This window comes from Cibotium barometz, chromosome 11 (assembly GCF_041138505.1).
Source record: "Cibotium barometz isolate CiBa-2024 chromosome 11, ASM4113850v1, whole genome shotgun sequence".
NCBI lineage: Eukaryota > Viridiplantae > Streptophyta > Polypodiopsida > Cyatheales > Cibotiaceae > Cibotium > Cibotium barometz.
In genome coordinates this window covers 2,485,305-2,503,788 of record NC_141056.1, presented here as the reverse complement: position 1 = coordinate 2,503,788, position 18,484 = coordinate 2,485,305, and the positions used below count along the sequence as shown (strand labels likewise).

The following is an 18,484-nucleotide window of genomic DNA, read 5'->3' as shown; positions in this document are numbered from 1 at the left end:
AAGTAGATAATAGAGTGTTACTGGCGAAAGTATGATGGTTGATGTTGTTGAAGACACTGTAGATGCTGCTGCACACCAAATCTTTGCAGCTACACAGCCCAAACACCCAAAATTGAGCAAAACCAATCCAAAATGATGCCTCTCCAGAACGTCTGCAACAGAAACCTTGCGGTGCCCAAAATGTACACGAATCGCGCCGGTAGACCCTGAAAACTCTGTATACTTTGTATATGGATATACTTTGTATACAGCACACTACAGTATACACCTTCTTCTCCTGAGAGGGTATCTCAATCAGAGATAGAAAAATAGGGTCGTGTGAGGAGGGAGACGGCAGACTACTAGATCAAGTGTCAAGGAAGCTAGCTCTGATACCAATTGCTGGAATTAGGGATAGGGTTGCAACAATGCACACACACAAGATAGAGAAGCTTGAGAGCACATAAACTCACTAGATTAGAATAAACAAATGTGTGCCAGATACAAAAGATAAGTACACACTCCAAAATGAGTAGATAAGAAGGTATACATACGCACGGGGGAAAAAACCTCTTAGTGAGGGAAGAAGTGTCCCGACGGTCCTAAGTGTATTCACACACATCACTACCATATAATGCTACAAAATCTTGGTTGGAATAAAGCATTGAAGGTATGAATGGGTAGAGGGAAGTGAGAAGAGCATGATTCTTGAAGAAATTGTAAAACATTTTCAAGCACTTTGCCATGGATAAAATCTCAAGAAAGAGGCTCAAATCTCACCATTACAAGCTTGAATGGCATCCTTGTTGAATAAAATCACTTGCTCCAAGGTTTCTTTAGACCTAGTATGTAACCCTCTCTCCCTCCCTCCCTCTCTCTCTCTCTCTCTCTCTCTCTCTCTCTCTCTCTCTCTCTCCCCAAAGCCATAGAAAGTCACCGTGAAGAAGTGGGCTGAGGCGCCGATTCACAAATTTCTTCAAGCAACTAGCTATTCTCCATGAAGCCAAAGAATTTGGGGATCAAAAAACTTTCCCTAATTTTAGTCCACAGCTTCCTAAAAATTGATCCCCACCCTAAATTTGGTCCTAAATTTACTAAAATTGATGTAAATCTTGCCCAAATGCTCCAAAGCCTTAGAAAATTGATGAAATGAAGTAGAAATTTGCAACTACACCATCAACATCAAGAAAATCCGAGAAAATACATGAGAAAAAGCTTGAAGAAATCAAGAAAATTACCAAAATCACATGTAGATGCTCATTTTCTTGCAATTTTCTTGCCCAAATTGCATAAGAAAGATCCAAAAAATCAAAATCAAGGCTCTGATACCAATTGAAATAAATTAACCATAAGCTAAGTTTTGGGACAAATCATTATGTTGATTAACATGCAATTAGCCGCACGAAATCATACACAATGCCTAAGTGATTTAGCCTTTCATTAAAGGATGGAAATAGCCTTCTATAAGCCAAGGTATGGTAGCTCTAGGCTCCAATGTACATTCTAAAAGTCATATGATCAAAAAATACAAATGAAATTCCTTGAGCCCCTTTTATACTTGAGCCCTATGACCATAAATCTAAGCTAACTATTAAAGTTGCTACTTCATTACACCTACATTCTACAGCCTTTCTATGCATGCTTTTTTACTTCTTTAGGGACAATAAAAGAGCTGGAGTGTTTGAATTCCACCATCTTGCTAGGAAGGTTGATGGGATTGGTTGATGATAGAGAGTAAGGGATGCATAAAGCACAATTAGAGAGAGCTTAAAGTAACATTGAAGGGCACATGGCAATCTATCCAAATCAAGAAGGGGCCACAATTACTAACGACCATTAGATCCACGTGAATGTTTGATGACCTAGCCATGCACCATTGAGATCCTCATGATTGAGCAAAATCTTTAGCTTTTGGAGGATTTCAGTGGAAAACGCACACAAAACAATAGAAATTATAAGGGGGTAGATGTGACCTCCACACTCTTTTCCAGATGCATGATATTTTTAGCCATTTCCTTTAGCATTATTAGCATCACCAACCCGATAATTAGCTCTTACTCTTTTATAACCACATCTATCTCATAATCACATCACTTAGGATCTAGGCTACATCTTTGTTTGGTTTACCCACCACTAGTCTTTTTCTTCCCATTCTTGAGATATTCTTTTGAGACAAGTCCATGGTATGACTTCAACCTATACCCGTTGACCAGCTTCGATAGTCTTTCTCCATCCACCCTAGCTACTTCAAATGTTCCTATACCTAGCTTCCTGAAGATTTTGTATGCTTCTACCCATCTCATTTAAAGATTTCCTAAGTGTGGTTCCATCTTGGAATTGAGCACATCAGCACTGCATCTCCTTTCTCAAAGATTTTAAACCTTGAGTTCATGTCTACCTAAAGTTTCCTTCTCTTTTGAACCACCTTCATCTCTATCCATGCACTAAACAACCACCTTCATCTCTATCCAAATCTATCCATGCACTAAACAACCTCTAGCTTCACGAGATGCTCTATCCTATTCTTCCTAGAATCTTCTAGAGTCAGCCTTTTTGCTATATCTATCTGGACTCGGCAAAGGGAATTCCATGGGCACTACTACTTCCAAAATGATACACCGTACAAAAGGGTGTATAGAAGGGGGTGTCATTATTGTAGTTTACTTGTAAGCTATTATGAATGCCCATAGTGCAGAATGGAGCTTTGTGTCTCAATCTATTTTGTTCCTCATTTATAGTCTTGACTAAAATCCCCTTCAAGATCCAGTTTGTGGATTATTTTTCTTGACCGTTGGCATATGGATAATACATTATTGACTTTTTGTGTATTACCATGTGTTTTTCTATAAACTTCTTGATTACCTCATTCAAGAAGTGAGTCGCCACTTATAAGTTTGATCAGACATCCAAATCTTGTGATGATGATCACTTTATATAGGAATTTGGCTAATGCTGCTTTGTAGTCTCTATTGACTTTGCTTGTTGCTTGCACCCACTTTATGCAATAGTATGTTGTTACCATCTTTGGATTGTTGGTTTGAACGGACCTACAAAGTCTAGGCCCCAGTTCTAGAGAATGGCTCAAGAGGCAACAGCAAATTGTCTGAAGCATTTGGTTGTCCCGTCCTTTAGCACATGTCATATTATTTTGCAAAGGTGTGAGCATCCTTGATTGTTGTTAGCCACACCATAGTTTTGCTTGGAACACTTTTCTTCCTATGATCTCTCTTGAAAAAGTGTTCTCCACTGACTCCTTAGTGTGCTTCAGCCAACACAGCTTGTTGCTCATGCTTTGGGACACATCTTCTAAGTATTTGATCAATGTCCATTTTGTACAGTTTCCCCTCTCACCATGGATGACTTACTTGATCAATGTCCATTTTGTATAGGTTTCCTAGATATCATCATGAATGAATCTCATGAGGATCAGCTTGTCCCTTGACAATGTATTCCAAAATAGATAAGTCAGTCACACGAATTGCAACATTTCTTTGTACTAATTTAGCTTTTCACCATCTATCACAAAAAGTTATGCATCTAGACAACCATCTTTGACTCCTATTGATATAGCTTCTCCGGACTCTAGCCTTGAACACAAATCTGCCAATTGCATGATGATTACCCAACGTGTGTTGATGGTGAGGTTAAAATTCTTTAGCAAATTCCATCATGGAACTTCAAAACATTCCCCATAGATAGTGCCTAGACTTTTTAATGGGATAGATCATTCCCAATAATTCCTTATTTGTTGATGGAATAAGTTTTCTTTGGAGAGCCTTTTGCTTGGATAGTATAACCTTTTGCTTTGGATAGCCTTTTGCTTGCATAGTATACTAGTCAAAACTAGCCTTCTTCTTGTGCTTCTTGCATCAATAAGGGTATTTTCTATTACCCCATCTGAAGCATCCACAAAGATATAAAAGCCAACATTTTCTTCAGATTCCAAAATGCTTCTTAATACCCTTGGAACCAAACATACTTTACATCCTTCATTGTAAAAGTAATACAAAGGTGTAGCCATATCTACTAGAAATCTCATAAATTTATTATGCCATTTGATCTGCCCTAAGAATCTAGCTGTTTCTTTGGTGCTTGTAGCTTTACAATAACTTCCACCTTGGGTGGATCCACTACCAATCTATCTGCTAACAATATGCATCCTAGCAAGGATCCACTGGTTACTACAAAAGCACACTTAGCTGGATTCACACTGGGCTTGGTTTCTCTCCATTTTTTAAGGCATAGTGTAAGGTGATGTGGTGATCTACCTATTTCCCAAACACACTAAAATCATCCATGAAAGACACTCATAAAGGTGGTCATATACTCATAAGATACTTCATGAACCATCCTCTAGAATGTTGTTGATGTATTCTTCAACCAAAATGTCATTGCATTGGAAGTAAATGCTTCCCATTTTGTCAAAAAGATGATTTTTCTTTGTCTTTTGTGGGCTAAATGGGCCAAGAATTGTGGCTGCATTAAGTTTTTTGTAGTCTACTCTTAGCTTTCCATTCTTCTTTGGGACAATCACTATTCTTTTGTTGCCATTTGGACTTGATTATATCCACTAAATCCATCTCGAATCACGTAGATTTCATGTAGTTCCATTGCATCTAGTGAAGAATATATGGAAAGGAATAGAAAATGGGTCAACATTTATGGCTGCATTGAGTTTTATGTAATCGATAAAGACTCAACTTTTCATTCTTTTTTGGGACAATGAATATTGGGTGATAGTATTCTGCTTTGTCCACAGGATAGACGAACCCAACTTTTAATAACTTGTCTATTTCTTCCTTGACCTACTTGCATAATTTGGATTCATTGTGTGATACAAAATTTCATCTTTCAGATTGATCTTGTGCTAGTAGAATCTTGGTTAAATTCTCTTCATGTTTGTGTAGCTCCATGCAAACACATCCTTTCATGAGAAGTTAGCAATTCCTATAGTTCTCCCTTCAAATTTTGGCTCAGGTTGGCACTTATTTTGACCATACAAGGCTACTCATCATCACCCATATTTATTTCTGTCAACTCATCCTCCTACACTCTAACATTGTGCTTTTCATCCTACTATTTGAGTGCAAGAATGGTCTTGTCCTACTTTGATGGCTCTTTTTGCCATCCTCTAGTGACTTATGGTTCTTCTTGTACTATCATGATTTTTGGATCATACCTTAGGATGATCTGCTCCACATCTACCTTAAATAGTGAGAGAAGGTTTGGGTTCTCCCTTAGAATTTGCTCTTTCTTATCATCCTCCACTCTTTCTAGTATGTAGTTTAATCCTTTTGCATGCACTGGGTCATCTAGCTGGATTTAACTTATCCTTGGTTTGTCGTGAAATTAACACTTTGACTTTCCTTTTGCCCTTCCTTAATGGTAGTCCGCCCAGTTTTCCAATTGTGTGCTTGATCTTCTCGCTCCTAAGCCATGACCTCCAATAATGTGGGGGGTAGGCTCTTGATATTTCTACCATCTTTAAGGATGATGAATACTATGGGGAATGTACATTTTGCTATCCCAATCTCTTCCCCTTGGATAATGCCAACTGGCCACTCTCCTCCTCTAGTCCTCCATCCTAACTTGGAATGATACTTGTTACATTGTTGTTCCCAACTTATTTACTAGGCCATCTGATAATATGTTATCACCAAACCCTCCATCTATGATCACTTGGGGGGACACTACTTGTCCTCTTATCTTTATTTTCACTTTAGGAACTGTCGTGTCATCGCAATCTTGTACTTTCTTGGAAGTTCCACTAGCTTCTCTATGGGCACTATTTTTTGAGGAAGTTTTTGCCTATAGTTAGGCACCATGTTTAGGAATTGTTCTAGAATGATATTAAGTTTCGTATTTCTAAGATCTTCCCATAGCTCATATCACTCTCTAATTTCACTGCTCCCTTGTTCAGGCAAGAACTTGTTGCTTCTTCTTGCTTCTTGTTTCCTTTTCCTTGACCATTTTTTGTCAAGATTCCGTTTGTATCTTGTATCTGCTCTACACTCAGGTTTTCTTGCAAGAAGGCTTCATTGCTCTGGGCTCTCTTTAGCACGCTTACACCCTTTCATTCAAAGCACATTCATACTACCTTGTGGCTTCTTACTTGTTGTAATTTCATCTCTTTTCTAGGCTAAAGTGGTCTTGTTCAAACTATCCTCAGCTTGCCCTTGTAGTCATGGGTTCTCCTACATCATCCATAATACCACTCCTAATGCATTCTTCACAAGCTTGGTGACTTATTCACCCTTTGTTGTCCCACCCATTGTTATAGCTTCTTCTAGTCTTTTAGATAGATCTCTTCTCTGCTAATGCCTTCATCGTTCCTTGTCATCTCATTTATTGTGCCAAAATTTTCAGGGGCTTTTCATGTAATCTCCTAGGTGTGGCATCCACTTTTATGATGTTCACAGTCAGATAGGTCCTCCTAGAATTCTCTTGTATATTTCAACTCCTACTGATGTGTCTGTTCCAGTCTAGACACTTTATTTTTTATGTGACCAAGCATATTACAATAATAGCAAGTCAATCTTGCTCCTCGTTGGTCGAACCTTTCACCTCCTTCTCTTCCATATGGGCAATTATTTTGAGGTTAAGTGGTTGCTTGATTATTGTCTAGTAGAGGTTTTCTAATGTTCCTGCCTCTCTGCTATCCTAGGATTCTTATTCCTCATGTTATAGTAGTAATGGTTGTTGTCAGTGGTATGATTGGTATTGTTGTAGATGGCACATAACCGAGCAAAAGGGAGTTAGCACTCCTCCTTAGTGTGACCCTAATTCTTGCACTTTGTACACCAGACATCCACCGATCTTAATCATATTTGTTCTTTCTTGTGTGTCCTCAGGTAAGCTTGGCTAGGGTGGCCTTTAATTCTTCATAAACATCGACTGCCTACTTCATGCCTGCCTTTCTTCTTCTGGGGCTTCTGCTCTTCCTCAGTATCTAAATGTAAACTAGAGTCTGAACCATAAGTGTCTTCACACTTTCACAATGAGAACTTCTCTTCTTTCTCTTTTTCTTTCTTTTATTTTTCATTCTTATTCTTAGGCTCTTTCTTGCTTTTCCTTAGGATCCTCTCTACTCGCATTGCACCTCTTAGTACTTACTCAAATATGAGAGTTTTGAGATGATGCCATAGTTGTCTGGAGTGTCATCCACTCAGAGTAGCTGATGTTAATCTTTGCCTAGATCCCTTTCTTACGTTGGTATCAAAGCTTTGCCTAGATCTCTTTTTTTCAGATTAAGTTTTACACATTAATTTTTTAAATTTGCTTTGATATTTATTGTTGAGGGGGGATTAGTAATGGGGTTAATGTTAATCATTTTGGGTACATTTTAATCATAGTTTTTAAAATCTTAATCTACATTGTTTCTTGATTAGAGTTCCTATTACTATAACTTCTTATTAGACCTTAATTTTGTCACTTTATAAACCCTAATCTCTGCACAGTAATACAACAAACCGTGGAACCAATCTTTTCTTAAAAATCTTGAGGGATTTCTTGTTTAGTGAAAGATCTTTGGTCTTGTGCAAATCTTGGTAGAAAAAGATCAAGAAATGGTTCTTTTGTAACTCTTTGGAGAATCTTGGAGTACTGATTGTAAATCTTGATCAAGAAAGTGTTCAGAGTTGAAATATTGGAGTGTTGATTACAAACCTCGATTAAGAAAGTGTGCTGAATTGAAATCTTGTGCAAATCAAGTTTTTAGCATGGATTTGTACTTAATTTTTTAACCTTTTTCAATTCTTAGTTGATTTTCTTGTAAAGAATCATTACTATGTAAAGAAAGGTTGAAAGGTGATGAAACAAGTGGACAATAAGCTGATTTATTGGATTATATAGAAATTAAGCAAGCTTGAGGCCTAATCAAGGTGATTAGTGATAGATATTGTATCACTTGGTGATTAAGGATAAATTTGGACAATTTCTTGCTCAAGAAAGGAGATAAACAGCATGAGATTAATGCTAATCTTATCAAGATCTACTTAAATCATAATTAACCAAGGCGCAAAAAGCTAATTACAATGGATTACTGCATTAAAAAAAGCCTTAATAAATACCTATCAATAATTAACAATGCATATTAAGGCAAGGAGCAACTACTTTCTTAGGCGCAAGGGTCTTGTTCTTAGTAGAAGCAGGCATCACATCTTTAGGGGAGCACGACTAGTTTCTCAGATCGTAGCAATAATCGCATCCTAGCTTCCCAACGATCAAACAATCTCAAATTGCAGACGACATTCTGATGATTCAATGATTGGGCCCTTAGATCGCAGATGATCTGATGATCCAACGATCTCGATGATCTGATGATCCGAAGATCGGGCGATCAAACTACCAGACTGTAGCTCATGAATAATCTAGCTTCCAATGATTTGAGCTCTCAGATCGCAATCGCTTTGGACTCTCATCAGATCGTGGGGGGACAATCTACCTTTTGATGATTCGAGCTCTCAGATCGTGCGTGGGGGGACGATCTAGTCACGCTTGCTTTCTGATAATAATTCTAGCAAGTTGTGATCACGGGCGACCGACGATCCTAGTGTTCTATAATGATCTCTAGCATATCCTCCTACGATCCCAAGTACATTCAATGATCCTACACTATTTTCACAATTCCAGTATATTCTACAGCTCACGCACAGATATGTCTCTCAAATCGTCGTAGGACGACAATCCATCCCAGCCAAATCTGCCTGCAACGCTTCGACTATGCAATCCTAGCTAGCCAAAGGCGATTAATCCCCAACATTAATATGTATGATCGATCCAGCCAAAGACGATCATCCCCAACATTCTATGTAATCCTAGCCAAATTAGATGGTCCAACATTAATCTATGCGAGAGATCCTATCTAAAGATGATCCGATATAATCCCAACCAACCAACCAAAGATGATCGTCAAAATGACGCCTATATGCTCTGATGGTTCTATGAGATCTGGTACCCGTCTTATTATAGTAAGCGCAACAGGAGCAGAGTAGCGGAGTTTAAAGATTAGATGGCATGTGCACATCATCATCGTGGTTTCTCATCATATATACACACACACACACACACACACATATATATATATATATATATATATATATATATATATATATATATATATATAGAAAGAGAGAGAGAGAGAGAAAGTAAAGCGAGAGAGAGAGAGAGAGAGAGCAGCTCAACTTTCAGCATGCATGCATATATATATAAGGGAGGGAGAGCAGAGTCCAAGCACCCCAAAACGAGAAGCTCAACTTTCAACATGCAAAAGGGAGAATAGAGTCCAATCGCCAAAATGAGATGAGCCGAGCAAAATCTTTTCTCTGTACTGCGGTCCTGTGGAGCAGTGTGTGTGACCGTTGCAAAACGAGATGAGAAAAAGGTTTTCCACTAGACTATGATTCTTTTAGAGCAATGAATGTGACCATTTACCAACGAGCTGAGCAAATTTTTTTCCAATCATAGACCCGGTGAGGAAACTTCGAAGGCCTCGCACATACCCAAAGGCCTCAGACATACCCATATCCATTCTTAAGAGGTCATAAATAGAACTTGTCCCCCCAGAGCCTCAGCCTTTAGGACCAATCCATCCAAGCTTCACATTGATACATGCAATGAGGGAAGACTTAGTGGGAGGTTAAAGTTGGCTAACGTAACATTTTATTTTAGGTGATCATCACCGGTGACTTTATCTAGTCCCTTCAAAGAGGCACCACCTCCTAGCCCACCTGAGAGTGAGTACGAGCCTAGTGATGCGTGCAAATATTTTCCATGTGTGGGACATAGCAGGCCTCATACCCTTTTTACATTACTAGGTACCTCCTAGCCCACCTGAGACTGAGTACGAGCCTAGTGATGCGTGCAAATATTTTCCATGTGGGACATAGCATGCCTCATAACCTTTTTGTCCTCCAAGGTTTGAGTTCCGATAAGTTCTTTTCTATAAGAAAATTCATAACTTTGGAGAAACTTATTAGACTAGATAAATGGGAATTTAAGAGCCCACCTAGCTAAACCCAATCCCAAGGAAGAAGAGGATAAAGCATGTCCACCTAGCTAAACACAATCCCAAGGAGAAAGAGGATAAAGCATGCCCCATTGAGCACCCTCCCTGCATAGCCAAACCAAAGGATAGCCAAAAGTTCCCATGAACAAGTTGGGATACTATTTTGAAAGTAATAAAATGAATGTCGTGTTATATGTTACGTACAAGGGACTTACAACGTCCCCGACCTTGGATGGTTGTGCTAGTATCAGCATAATCACCAAGGATTATTGGAGGCTTGGGGTAGCCTGCCACTTGCGTAGGGCACAAGCCTCATAGTGAAGCTTGCCCGATGGTGGGAAAATAGCCAAATCTGTGGGCATCCCACAAGATTAAAAATTCAAGACCTTTATACTAAGCTTCCATCACACATTTATGGTGATAGATTTTTAGAGTAGAGGATATGATCCTCATAAGGCCTTATATGAGAGAAGCAAGTCTATTCATGATTGGGAAACCAATCACATCTATATATGCAAAGGCAACCTATCTTTAAAGATAAACCTAAAAATAGGAAAAAATCTTCCCATAGGCCGAGTCATTCTTACAAATGAGTCTGCAACAAATGTCCAAATTACTTCAATCTCAACATGTGGAAATGTTGCAACAAGTTGTGAGATAGTGAAGATGAGAACTAGGATCATGAACCTCTCCCCCAAAGCTTAACGACTTTGAGGATTGGGTCCATGCCTTCGTAACCATGGACACTCTTCCAAAAAATCTTAGAACATGGTTTGCACGATTGGATGGGACAGAGATCACCTCCATGTTCATGCTTAGTGTAGTATCTCTCTTGGGAGCCAATAATAATTTTGAGCTAGGAGTAGCTAGTGATTGATATAGTGAGAACTCTCCTGCCAGAAGGATCAACCTCTCAAAGAATCTCGGGTGGAGAGACACATGCCTCATATGATGACGGCCCCTTCGAGGCTAAGGAAATAATTCTTGCTAGCCTAGGTGAAGAACCTACTAAGCCAATGTTTATTACTAAGGACCTCACCCCTAAGCAAGAAGGAGATTTTGCTCAAGGAAATTCAAGATGTGTATGCTTGAAAATACGTGAGCATGAAGGGAATTGAGAGCCTTGCTCAAGGAATTTCAGTATGTGTTTGCCTAGAAATATATAAACATGGAGGGAATTCCTCCGAAAGTGATGAAACACACCATTCATTAAGGCATCAAAACAATCCAACCAAAAGAGATACTACCCAAGTACAGTCAAATGGTAAAAGAAGAACTAGACAAGCTCATTGACACCGGATTTGTGTATGAAATTGGCTGTTGCTTATAGTAGTTGATTGTTTCCAAAAAGAATGGAAATCTTAGAGTGTGTGTTAACCTTAAAAAGATTAATGTCATCATCCACAATTCATAATCACTATCCCTTGCCCTAAATAGGCCATATGCTAGAAAATCAGAAGCTTGCAGCTTCTTAGATGGCGTCTCTGGCTACAACCAAGTGATGATCGACCCAACCGACCCAATATAAGATGACGTTTGGTATGAAATGGGAAACCTAAGTATATTGACCAATACAAGATAGAATTTACTATGGATTAGGGATCCTATGCAAATTGCATCATGCCATTTGGCTTGACCAATTCCCTCACCACCTTTTAACACTTGACGACCTATGTGTACACTCTAAGTGAAAGGGGTTTCTTGCTCATCTTTGGCTAGTCTTCTTTGGCGACCTATGTGTGCACTCTAAGTGAAAGGGGTTTCTTGCTCATCTTTGGCTAGTCTTCTTTGAGAGGTGTGGACTCTACCACATCTCGTTAAACCCACTCATGTGTGGGATACTTATGGTATTAATCTTGTGGTATGGGACACGAGATTAATCATGTGTGAAGGATTCCGATGCATACTTATCTCTACATCTGTGTGGAATAATTTCTGGTGGTATGGGACACTAGAATTTATTACACATAGAAGTCCTTGATATAATGTATTTTGTTAGGGAACATACTTGAATTTATATAGTATATGACAATTGATCTGCTTTGCTCGCATAAGCAAACAAGCATTTGAGGTCAGTTGCTTATCCAAGCCAGAGGGATGTTACATAATGTCCATCCTTTAGTTGTACAGGGACGCTCGGACACTAGTGTGCCATCCTAGTGAATTGGTATCATGGGTGACTCCACATTAAATATTGATTACCTATTGGTATTGGCATAGCTTGAAACCATACTTGACGGGTGTATGTTATTAAAGTGTAACAAGTAGTGCCATGCTTGACAATTGTATTGTGATCAAGTGAAACAAATGGACTATGCTTTAAAACTGCACACGGTCAAAGTGAAACAAGTGGTTTATGAAACTGATGTGCCATGCTCATTGGAGTGTAACAAGTGGCAGCTCACACCATGCTAGATGATGTGTACATAGCGATACTCTCATTATAGTGAAACAAGTGGTGAATATATGCTATATTTGTGGTGAAGAGAAATATGTGTGTCACACACAAGGGATCTTGTCTATATCATATTAATTTTTATTAATTGTGATTTAATGATAGTGCGAGCATCACCAATTTAGGTGTCGCACAAGATTTGTTGTTTGTTGTTGTAGCATTTTCTTTTACGCAATTGAGGACAATTGCTTCCTCAAACAGGAGGATTGTTACAGGTATATATTTATTCATATTTTTTATGAAATAATAATCTTACAAAAATATGTTTGATTTAATTTCTGCAGGATTCAGTTTAATGGAATATGTAAATGGGCACAAGATTAATGTATAGATGTCAATGTGTACATAGTCATTTATGTAACAAGGCCCACTAGCAATTATATATTGGGCAAGGTTTATTTTTTATGAAATGCTTTAAAAGCATTGGACTAAGTTTTGATTTTGTAAAAAGCCCAATTTTGGAAAAGCTATGCTATTTATGGCTCCAAGGGCTAAATTTATTAATATGAGTTAAATACCGCATGTGGGAGTGGAGCCACACATGTCGGAGTGGAGATTGCACCCAATCTTGTCTTGAGGGTGATGTTATTCTTTCTCTCTTGTCTTATGTTATGCTATGTGATTTGATTTTTTAATTAAATTCAAGTCTTTGTTTTAATTTTTGATATAATTTATGAGTTTTTAATTATTTTTTCAAGAAGATTAAAGGGTCCTGTGACAGTGGTATCAGAGCTTTGGTTTAATTTAATCTTCTTGAAGGCGATCAAAAACTTGTGGACAAAGAGGTGAAAGAGACAAAAACAGAGGTGCTTTTGGTAAATTTTTTTGAATTTAAATTGAAGAAGAACACATTTATGGATTTATGTTTAGGCATGGTTGAAAGAAGGCTTGTTAAAACCACCTTCCTCAACACTAATCCTCTTCATAATCTGTCCGTACGGATTGAATCAGCAAAGAGAGGAGCATGGAGAGCCATAGTCAGAATTACTAAACCTAGTTACTCTTCAATTTGTATAGTGGAAGGCTATTATAATTCCTGCAAAATGGAGAATTTAGAAATTTATCCTTCAGTGAAAAAAGAGGCATCGATTTCACTCCTCTATTCTACCATGCGGGAAGCCGACGACGCTTCTATCTTCCGGGCGACCGCACATAGTTGAATTTTCTCTCTCTCTCTCTCTCTCTCTCTCTCTCTCTCTCTCTCCTTCACGGGCAAAGCCGGCAACCGACGACGCTACGAATCTAGGAAGAAGACTGGCTAAATGAGTCAATTTGTTTTACCCAAGCTTATGATTAAGCTGCGCGCTGGGATTAATTCATAGAAAACATTATTAGCTTTGCATAGTAAGCTTAATTAAAGAGCTTTATAAGCTTTAATTAATAAAAGGAGCTGCGCAGGAGACTTTTTCCAAAAGCTTATTAAGCTTGTATTAAAGCTACACTCTTTAACTTTAGTTAAAGAGATTTCTTAAGCTTTAATATTAAAACCTTTGATAAATCCCGTTTTACAATAAACTTTACATATATATATATATATATATATATATATATATATATATATATATATATATATATATATATATATATACACACACACACACACTTTATTCCATTACCATCTATCTCTCTCTCTCTCAAGGTTCAAGAACAAATCTTAGCGCTTCGAGAACAAATTGCTAATGAACGAGAACTTCGACGCAAATTAGAGCGTCAAGTCAAGCATATCAAATGCAAACGTGATGCTTTTGATTCTTTCAACCCAGATGAGGAGGAAAGTGATCAAGTTAGATGCACTGTTAAAGCTACATTGCGTGTTCAAAATTCTAAGAAAGACTCACAAGTCAGTCAAAAGGCATTCACTTTCTAAAATTATGATGGCAAGAAGGATGCACAAGTTCTCATTGCTTGGATTAGCCAATTAGATGACTATTTCTCTAGCGAGAAGTTCTCAAAAAAGGATAAAATTAAATGTGCTTGTAATCATAAAAAATGCTGCCTTATGGTGGAATGTGATCAAACAAGGTGAACATAGACCTTCAACATGGAAAAGTTCCAAAAACTCTTAATGCTGCCTTATGGTGGAATGGAACAATGAAATCATCGAGCTAGTACACAAAAGAGGCAAGACAAGATGATTAATTAGTGATTCACGAATCTAATCAACCCTATTCACATTTATTTTGCTGAACCATTAGTCATGGCTATCTTGGTTGGTCTATAAAAGGCTCTTGCCAATCAAGAAGGTTGAAACTTTTTGCCCAACTTCTAGTTTGGACTTTGCTTGCACGAAAACCCAAAAGGTCCTCAATGAGAGCAAGAACTAGATTATTAAGCTAGATAACAGAGGAAAAAATAGAAAAAAATGGGTACCCTACAAAGTTTGGAGAAGAAATTGGATTTATGTGAATATCTTCTCCTTGAGAAGACATTATTGAATATAATCACCTCAAGATGTTCACCAGAGCCTTGAAGGTGACATATTATACATGGAGTAATTAGAATATTTCTTTTAGATTCAAAAATGGTGGGAATTGCTCTTTTGGAATAACATAAAAGGCCATCTTTATCACCCCCCCCCGGCCCCCGGCAACCACCCTTTCCTTGCTACTCAAAAAGAGCTTGACTCATACTAGCTCTAAGAAAGAGAGTGTGCTTTTTGTTCTCTTCCCCTCCTCAAAAATTAATAGATGTAGAGACTTGATTACTTAGATTAGACCTCCTATACATTAACTCTCGATCTTACTCCACTCTTGGACTCACCCTTCACTAAGAAATAAATGCACTATGTAGTTCCCTCAATGAAAGATCGTATGATCCCTAGAGTTGATGGTTTGCCTGCATAATTTTTTAAGGTTTCTTGGAAGGATGTTTCCTATGTTGTCATTTGTTTCCCACTCTACCCCCCTACGTTAATGTGAGAATTATTGAATTGATTCATAAGAGAGGAGACAAAAACATCCTCGCTAACTAGAGGCCCTTGTAATGCTTACTATTATCTATACAAATTTTACCGAATGCCTTTCCAAGAGACTCAGTAGTCATATGGACAATTAGATTAGAGTTGAATTGAAAGGCTTTATTAAAGGAAGATATATTCTTGATGCCATTATTGCCATGTGAGTAGGTGTTGAATAATGCCAAGGATTCAAAACAAAACTTTATCTTCTTCAAAATAAATTTTGAGAAAGCATTCCTTTCGTCTGGGATTGGGAAACAATTTCATTTATTGGACTAGTATTTTGTTTGGTCATGCTAGTGCCAAAGCAATGCTTCCGAGAATAGAACTCTATTCGATAGTTTTCTATCAAGAAAATCTACTAGACAAGGGTGTCCATTGGCGTTGCTGCTGCTGCAAATGGTTTCAATTGGTTGATCCAACATAAAATCCTTACCAGAGAGCTAGAAGACATCAATCTTTATGATAGTGAAGGTCGTCTTCCTCTTCAACAGTTTGTTGATGACACTAATTCCCTTATCCACAATGATATGGGATTTATCAATGCCTTTTGTGAGTGCATGCATATGCTTTGTATTTCCCCTTGTTGTTTATTAATCCTCTCCAAGAATTCCTGCTCAATCAAGGTTGTCAATGTTTTCAATAAGGTCATATTATCATACTTCTTGGCAAGACTCACGACAAAATTTGATAGTTAGAAAGGGACGCAAGAAAATCATGCAGGAAGATTTTGCCTTTAAAAAAATCCGTGATTCCTTCTGTTACATGCTTCCTATCTTCCATCCAATTCTAATCTAAAAAATCTTCTTTGGCCAGGTAATTGCCAACACCAAGGCTATTCCTAAAGTCAAATAAGAAACCTAAACCTCTGGGTACCCGGTTTGGGAATCCCATATATGCTAGCTTTTGGCCAATAGAACCAAATGGATTTATATAAAAGATGAGGACGGACTGGACTAGACTGGAGTATCTTGAGAAACTTTCAAAAGATGAGGACGGACTGGACTGGATTTATATAAAAGATGAGGACGGACTGGACTGGAGTATCTTGAGAAACTTTCAAAAGATTCACCTCTCTTACTACTCTAATTTACTTCAAAGCCCCCACATTATATATATATATATATATATTAAACGTGGCGGACAATGGCACCTCCCTCGCTGGCATGTCCCCCAAATGGAAATCTCAAGCACGATCGAAAGAATTCTCTTTCCAAAAAGAATAAATATATATATCCCATGATTCAAGTTAGTCCGGAAAAGAAACCTTCCTCAACAAGCTAACAGTCTCTCTCTTCATCAAGATGGACGGACTAATAATAAATATATGTATTATACCTGCACATGGATGAATCAATGTACAATCTCTCCCCGCTGCTTTTGATAGGGACCTGGAGGACGATAGACGATCCCTATGCAAAGACGCCCCCCTTCACTTTAAAGACTCTTTTACTGGATTAATCGAGTCAAAACTCATGCCAATCATGACAACCCAGGTCTTCACTTTAATTAAGCTTGACAAGAGGTGTGCTCTACTCATATCTCCCCGACAATAGTTAGTGCTTTATGTTACAAAGTTATTTATTATGGTCATTGGGACTAGTGACAGGGCAAATAAAATAATATAAAAGGGCCTTACTGGTAGCACTGCTCGAGATATATTAGCACAAGCCACTCTTATAAGTGATGTGATGTTGATGGTGAGAACTATGATAATGGACCATCTTTTTTTCTCTTTTTGATATATATCTTGGCAGGAGGACCAGCCTCTTGATTTTGAACATAGACGCACTCCTTTATTTGAGTTGCCATTTGATATATTTTGGTATGAGGACCGGCTTTCCTTTTAAAGGGTTAAGTGAGCCGTTTCCTAAATTTTAAATAAAGTTTATGATTCATAAAAGAAATGGAAGTCCTTGAAAGCTTGTTTTCACCTTAATTTGAGTTGCCATTTCCTAATTTTTAAATGAAGTTTCTCCTTTTCATATACCTCAACATTCCAAAAACGTGTCCTCTTATTCCAAAAGCTCTTGATTCAATCAATAGAGCTTTCTTGCCTAAACAAGCTAGCATTTGCAATTCAACAATGATTAGCTCTTCAATGGAGAAATTCGCAGGCATCTTCCATCAACACAAATTTCCACCCTTTCATTTCCTTCTTTTTGCTATTTTGAGCATTTTATTCAACTCTTCAATGATGGCACCAAAAGCCTTCATATTCATAGTATCACATTAACTCCATTTTACAAATACATGTGTGTGATTGAAAGCATCAAAGAACGCAATCTATGCAGACTACTAAGACTCAAAATGAAATGCAAGTGTCTGCTGACACGATTTGCACAAAAAGGCTCAAAATTGAAGATATCAATCAGGCATCCAAGATGAACGGGATTTTGACCTCATGAAATAGAAGAGAATCAGACCTGCCAGCAGTGACAATTTGTTACCTTAAAATCATCCCAACACACACGGAATCAAGAAACCAATTTTGCCAGTCCCCTTAGTCACCGAAACAATTAGGAGTTTAGATAGAGAATCCTAGCACATATATATATCTCCCTGTCATAACCTTTGGCTTGGCTCCGAAGGCAATCGTGACTTAAGTTTAGCTGCAAGGTGTGGCAACGTCTTCATTTGTTCTTTCACTACTCCTTCCATACACTGCTCCAGCTCCTTCTCCTTGGACGAACCATCAGCGGCGGCGGCCGCCACCTGTCTACTAACTAGATTTTGCGCTTCAAATTTGTCTTGACAAACCATCAAACTACGAGTCAGTCGCTCCTGCACACCCCCCCCCCCAAAATGACACGTCAGCATATCGTATATACACAACGCCATGTCCCACTGCTTCTACCCAGTAGCAACTTTGTGGAAGAGAACAGAGGTACTACACAGTGAGGAAAGTTTCACCCCAGTAAAGGTTTTGGAAAAATGATCAGTTCACACGTGTGTGTGTGTGTGTGTGTGTGTGTGTGTGTGTGTGTGTATTTTTCAAAAATTTCTAGGAAGAGAACACAGATACTACACAGTGAGGTTTCATGTCAAAAAGTTTCACCCCTATATATATATATATATATATATATAT

At 38.1% G+C, this 18,484-nt stretch overlaps 1 protein-coding gene across 3 annotated transcripts in view; it reads right to left on the bottom strand.

Moving 5' to 3' along the window:
* Positions 1-13,718: 13,718 nt before the first annotated feature.
* LOC147633659 (uncharacterized) overlaps positions 13,719-18,484 on the bottom strand; it is a 107,463-nt gene continuing 102,697 nt past the window's right edge. Inside the window, exon 3 of one of the 3 annotated variants that reach the window (XM_086804628.1) lies at positions 13,719-13,745. In XM_086804628.1, the coding sequence (XP_086660754.1) occupies positions 13,734-13,745 (12 nt within the window). In that variant the 3' untranslated portion in view covers positions 13,719-13,733. Of the gene's footprint in view, positions 13,746-15,655; positions 16,010-17,707; positions 18,181-18,484 lie in introns of those variants that run through there. The other 2 variants (XM_086804626.1, XM_086804625.1) reach the window with 2 other exon arrangements.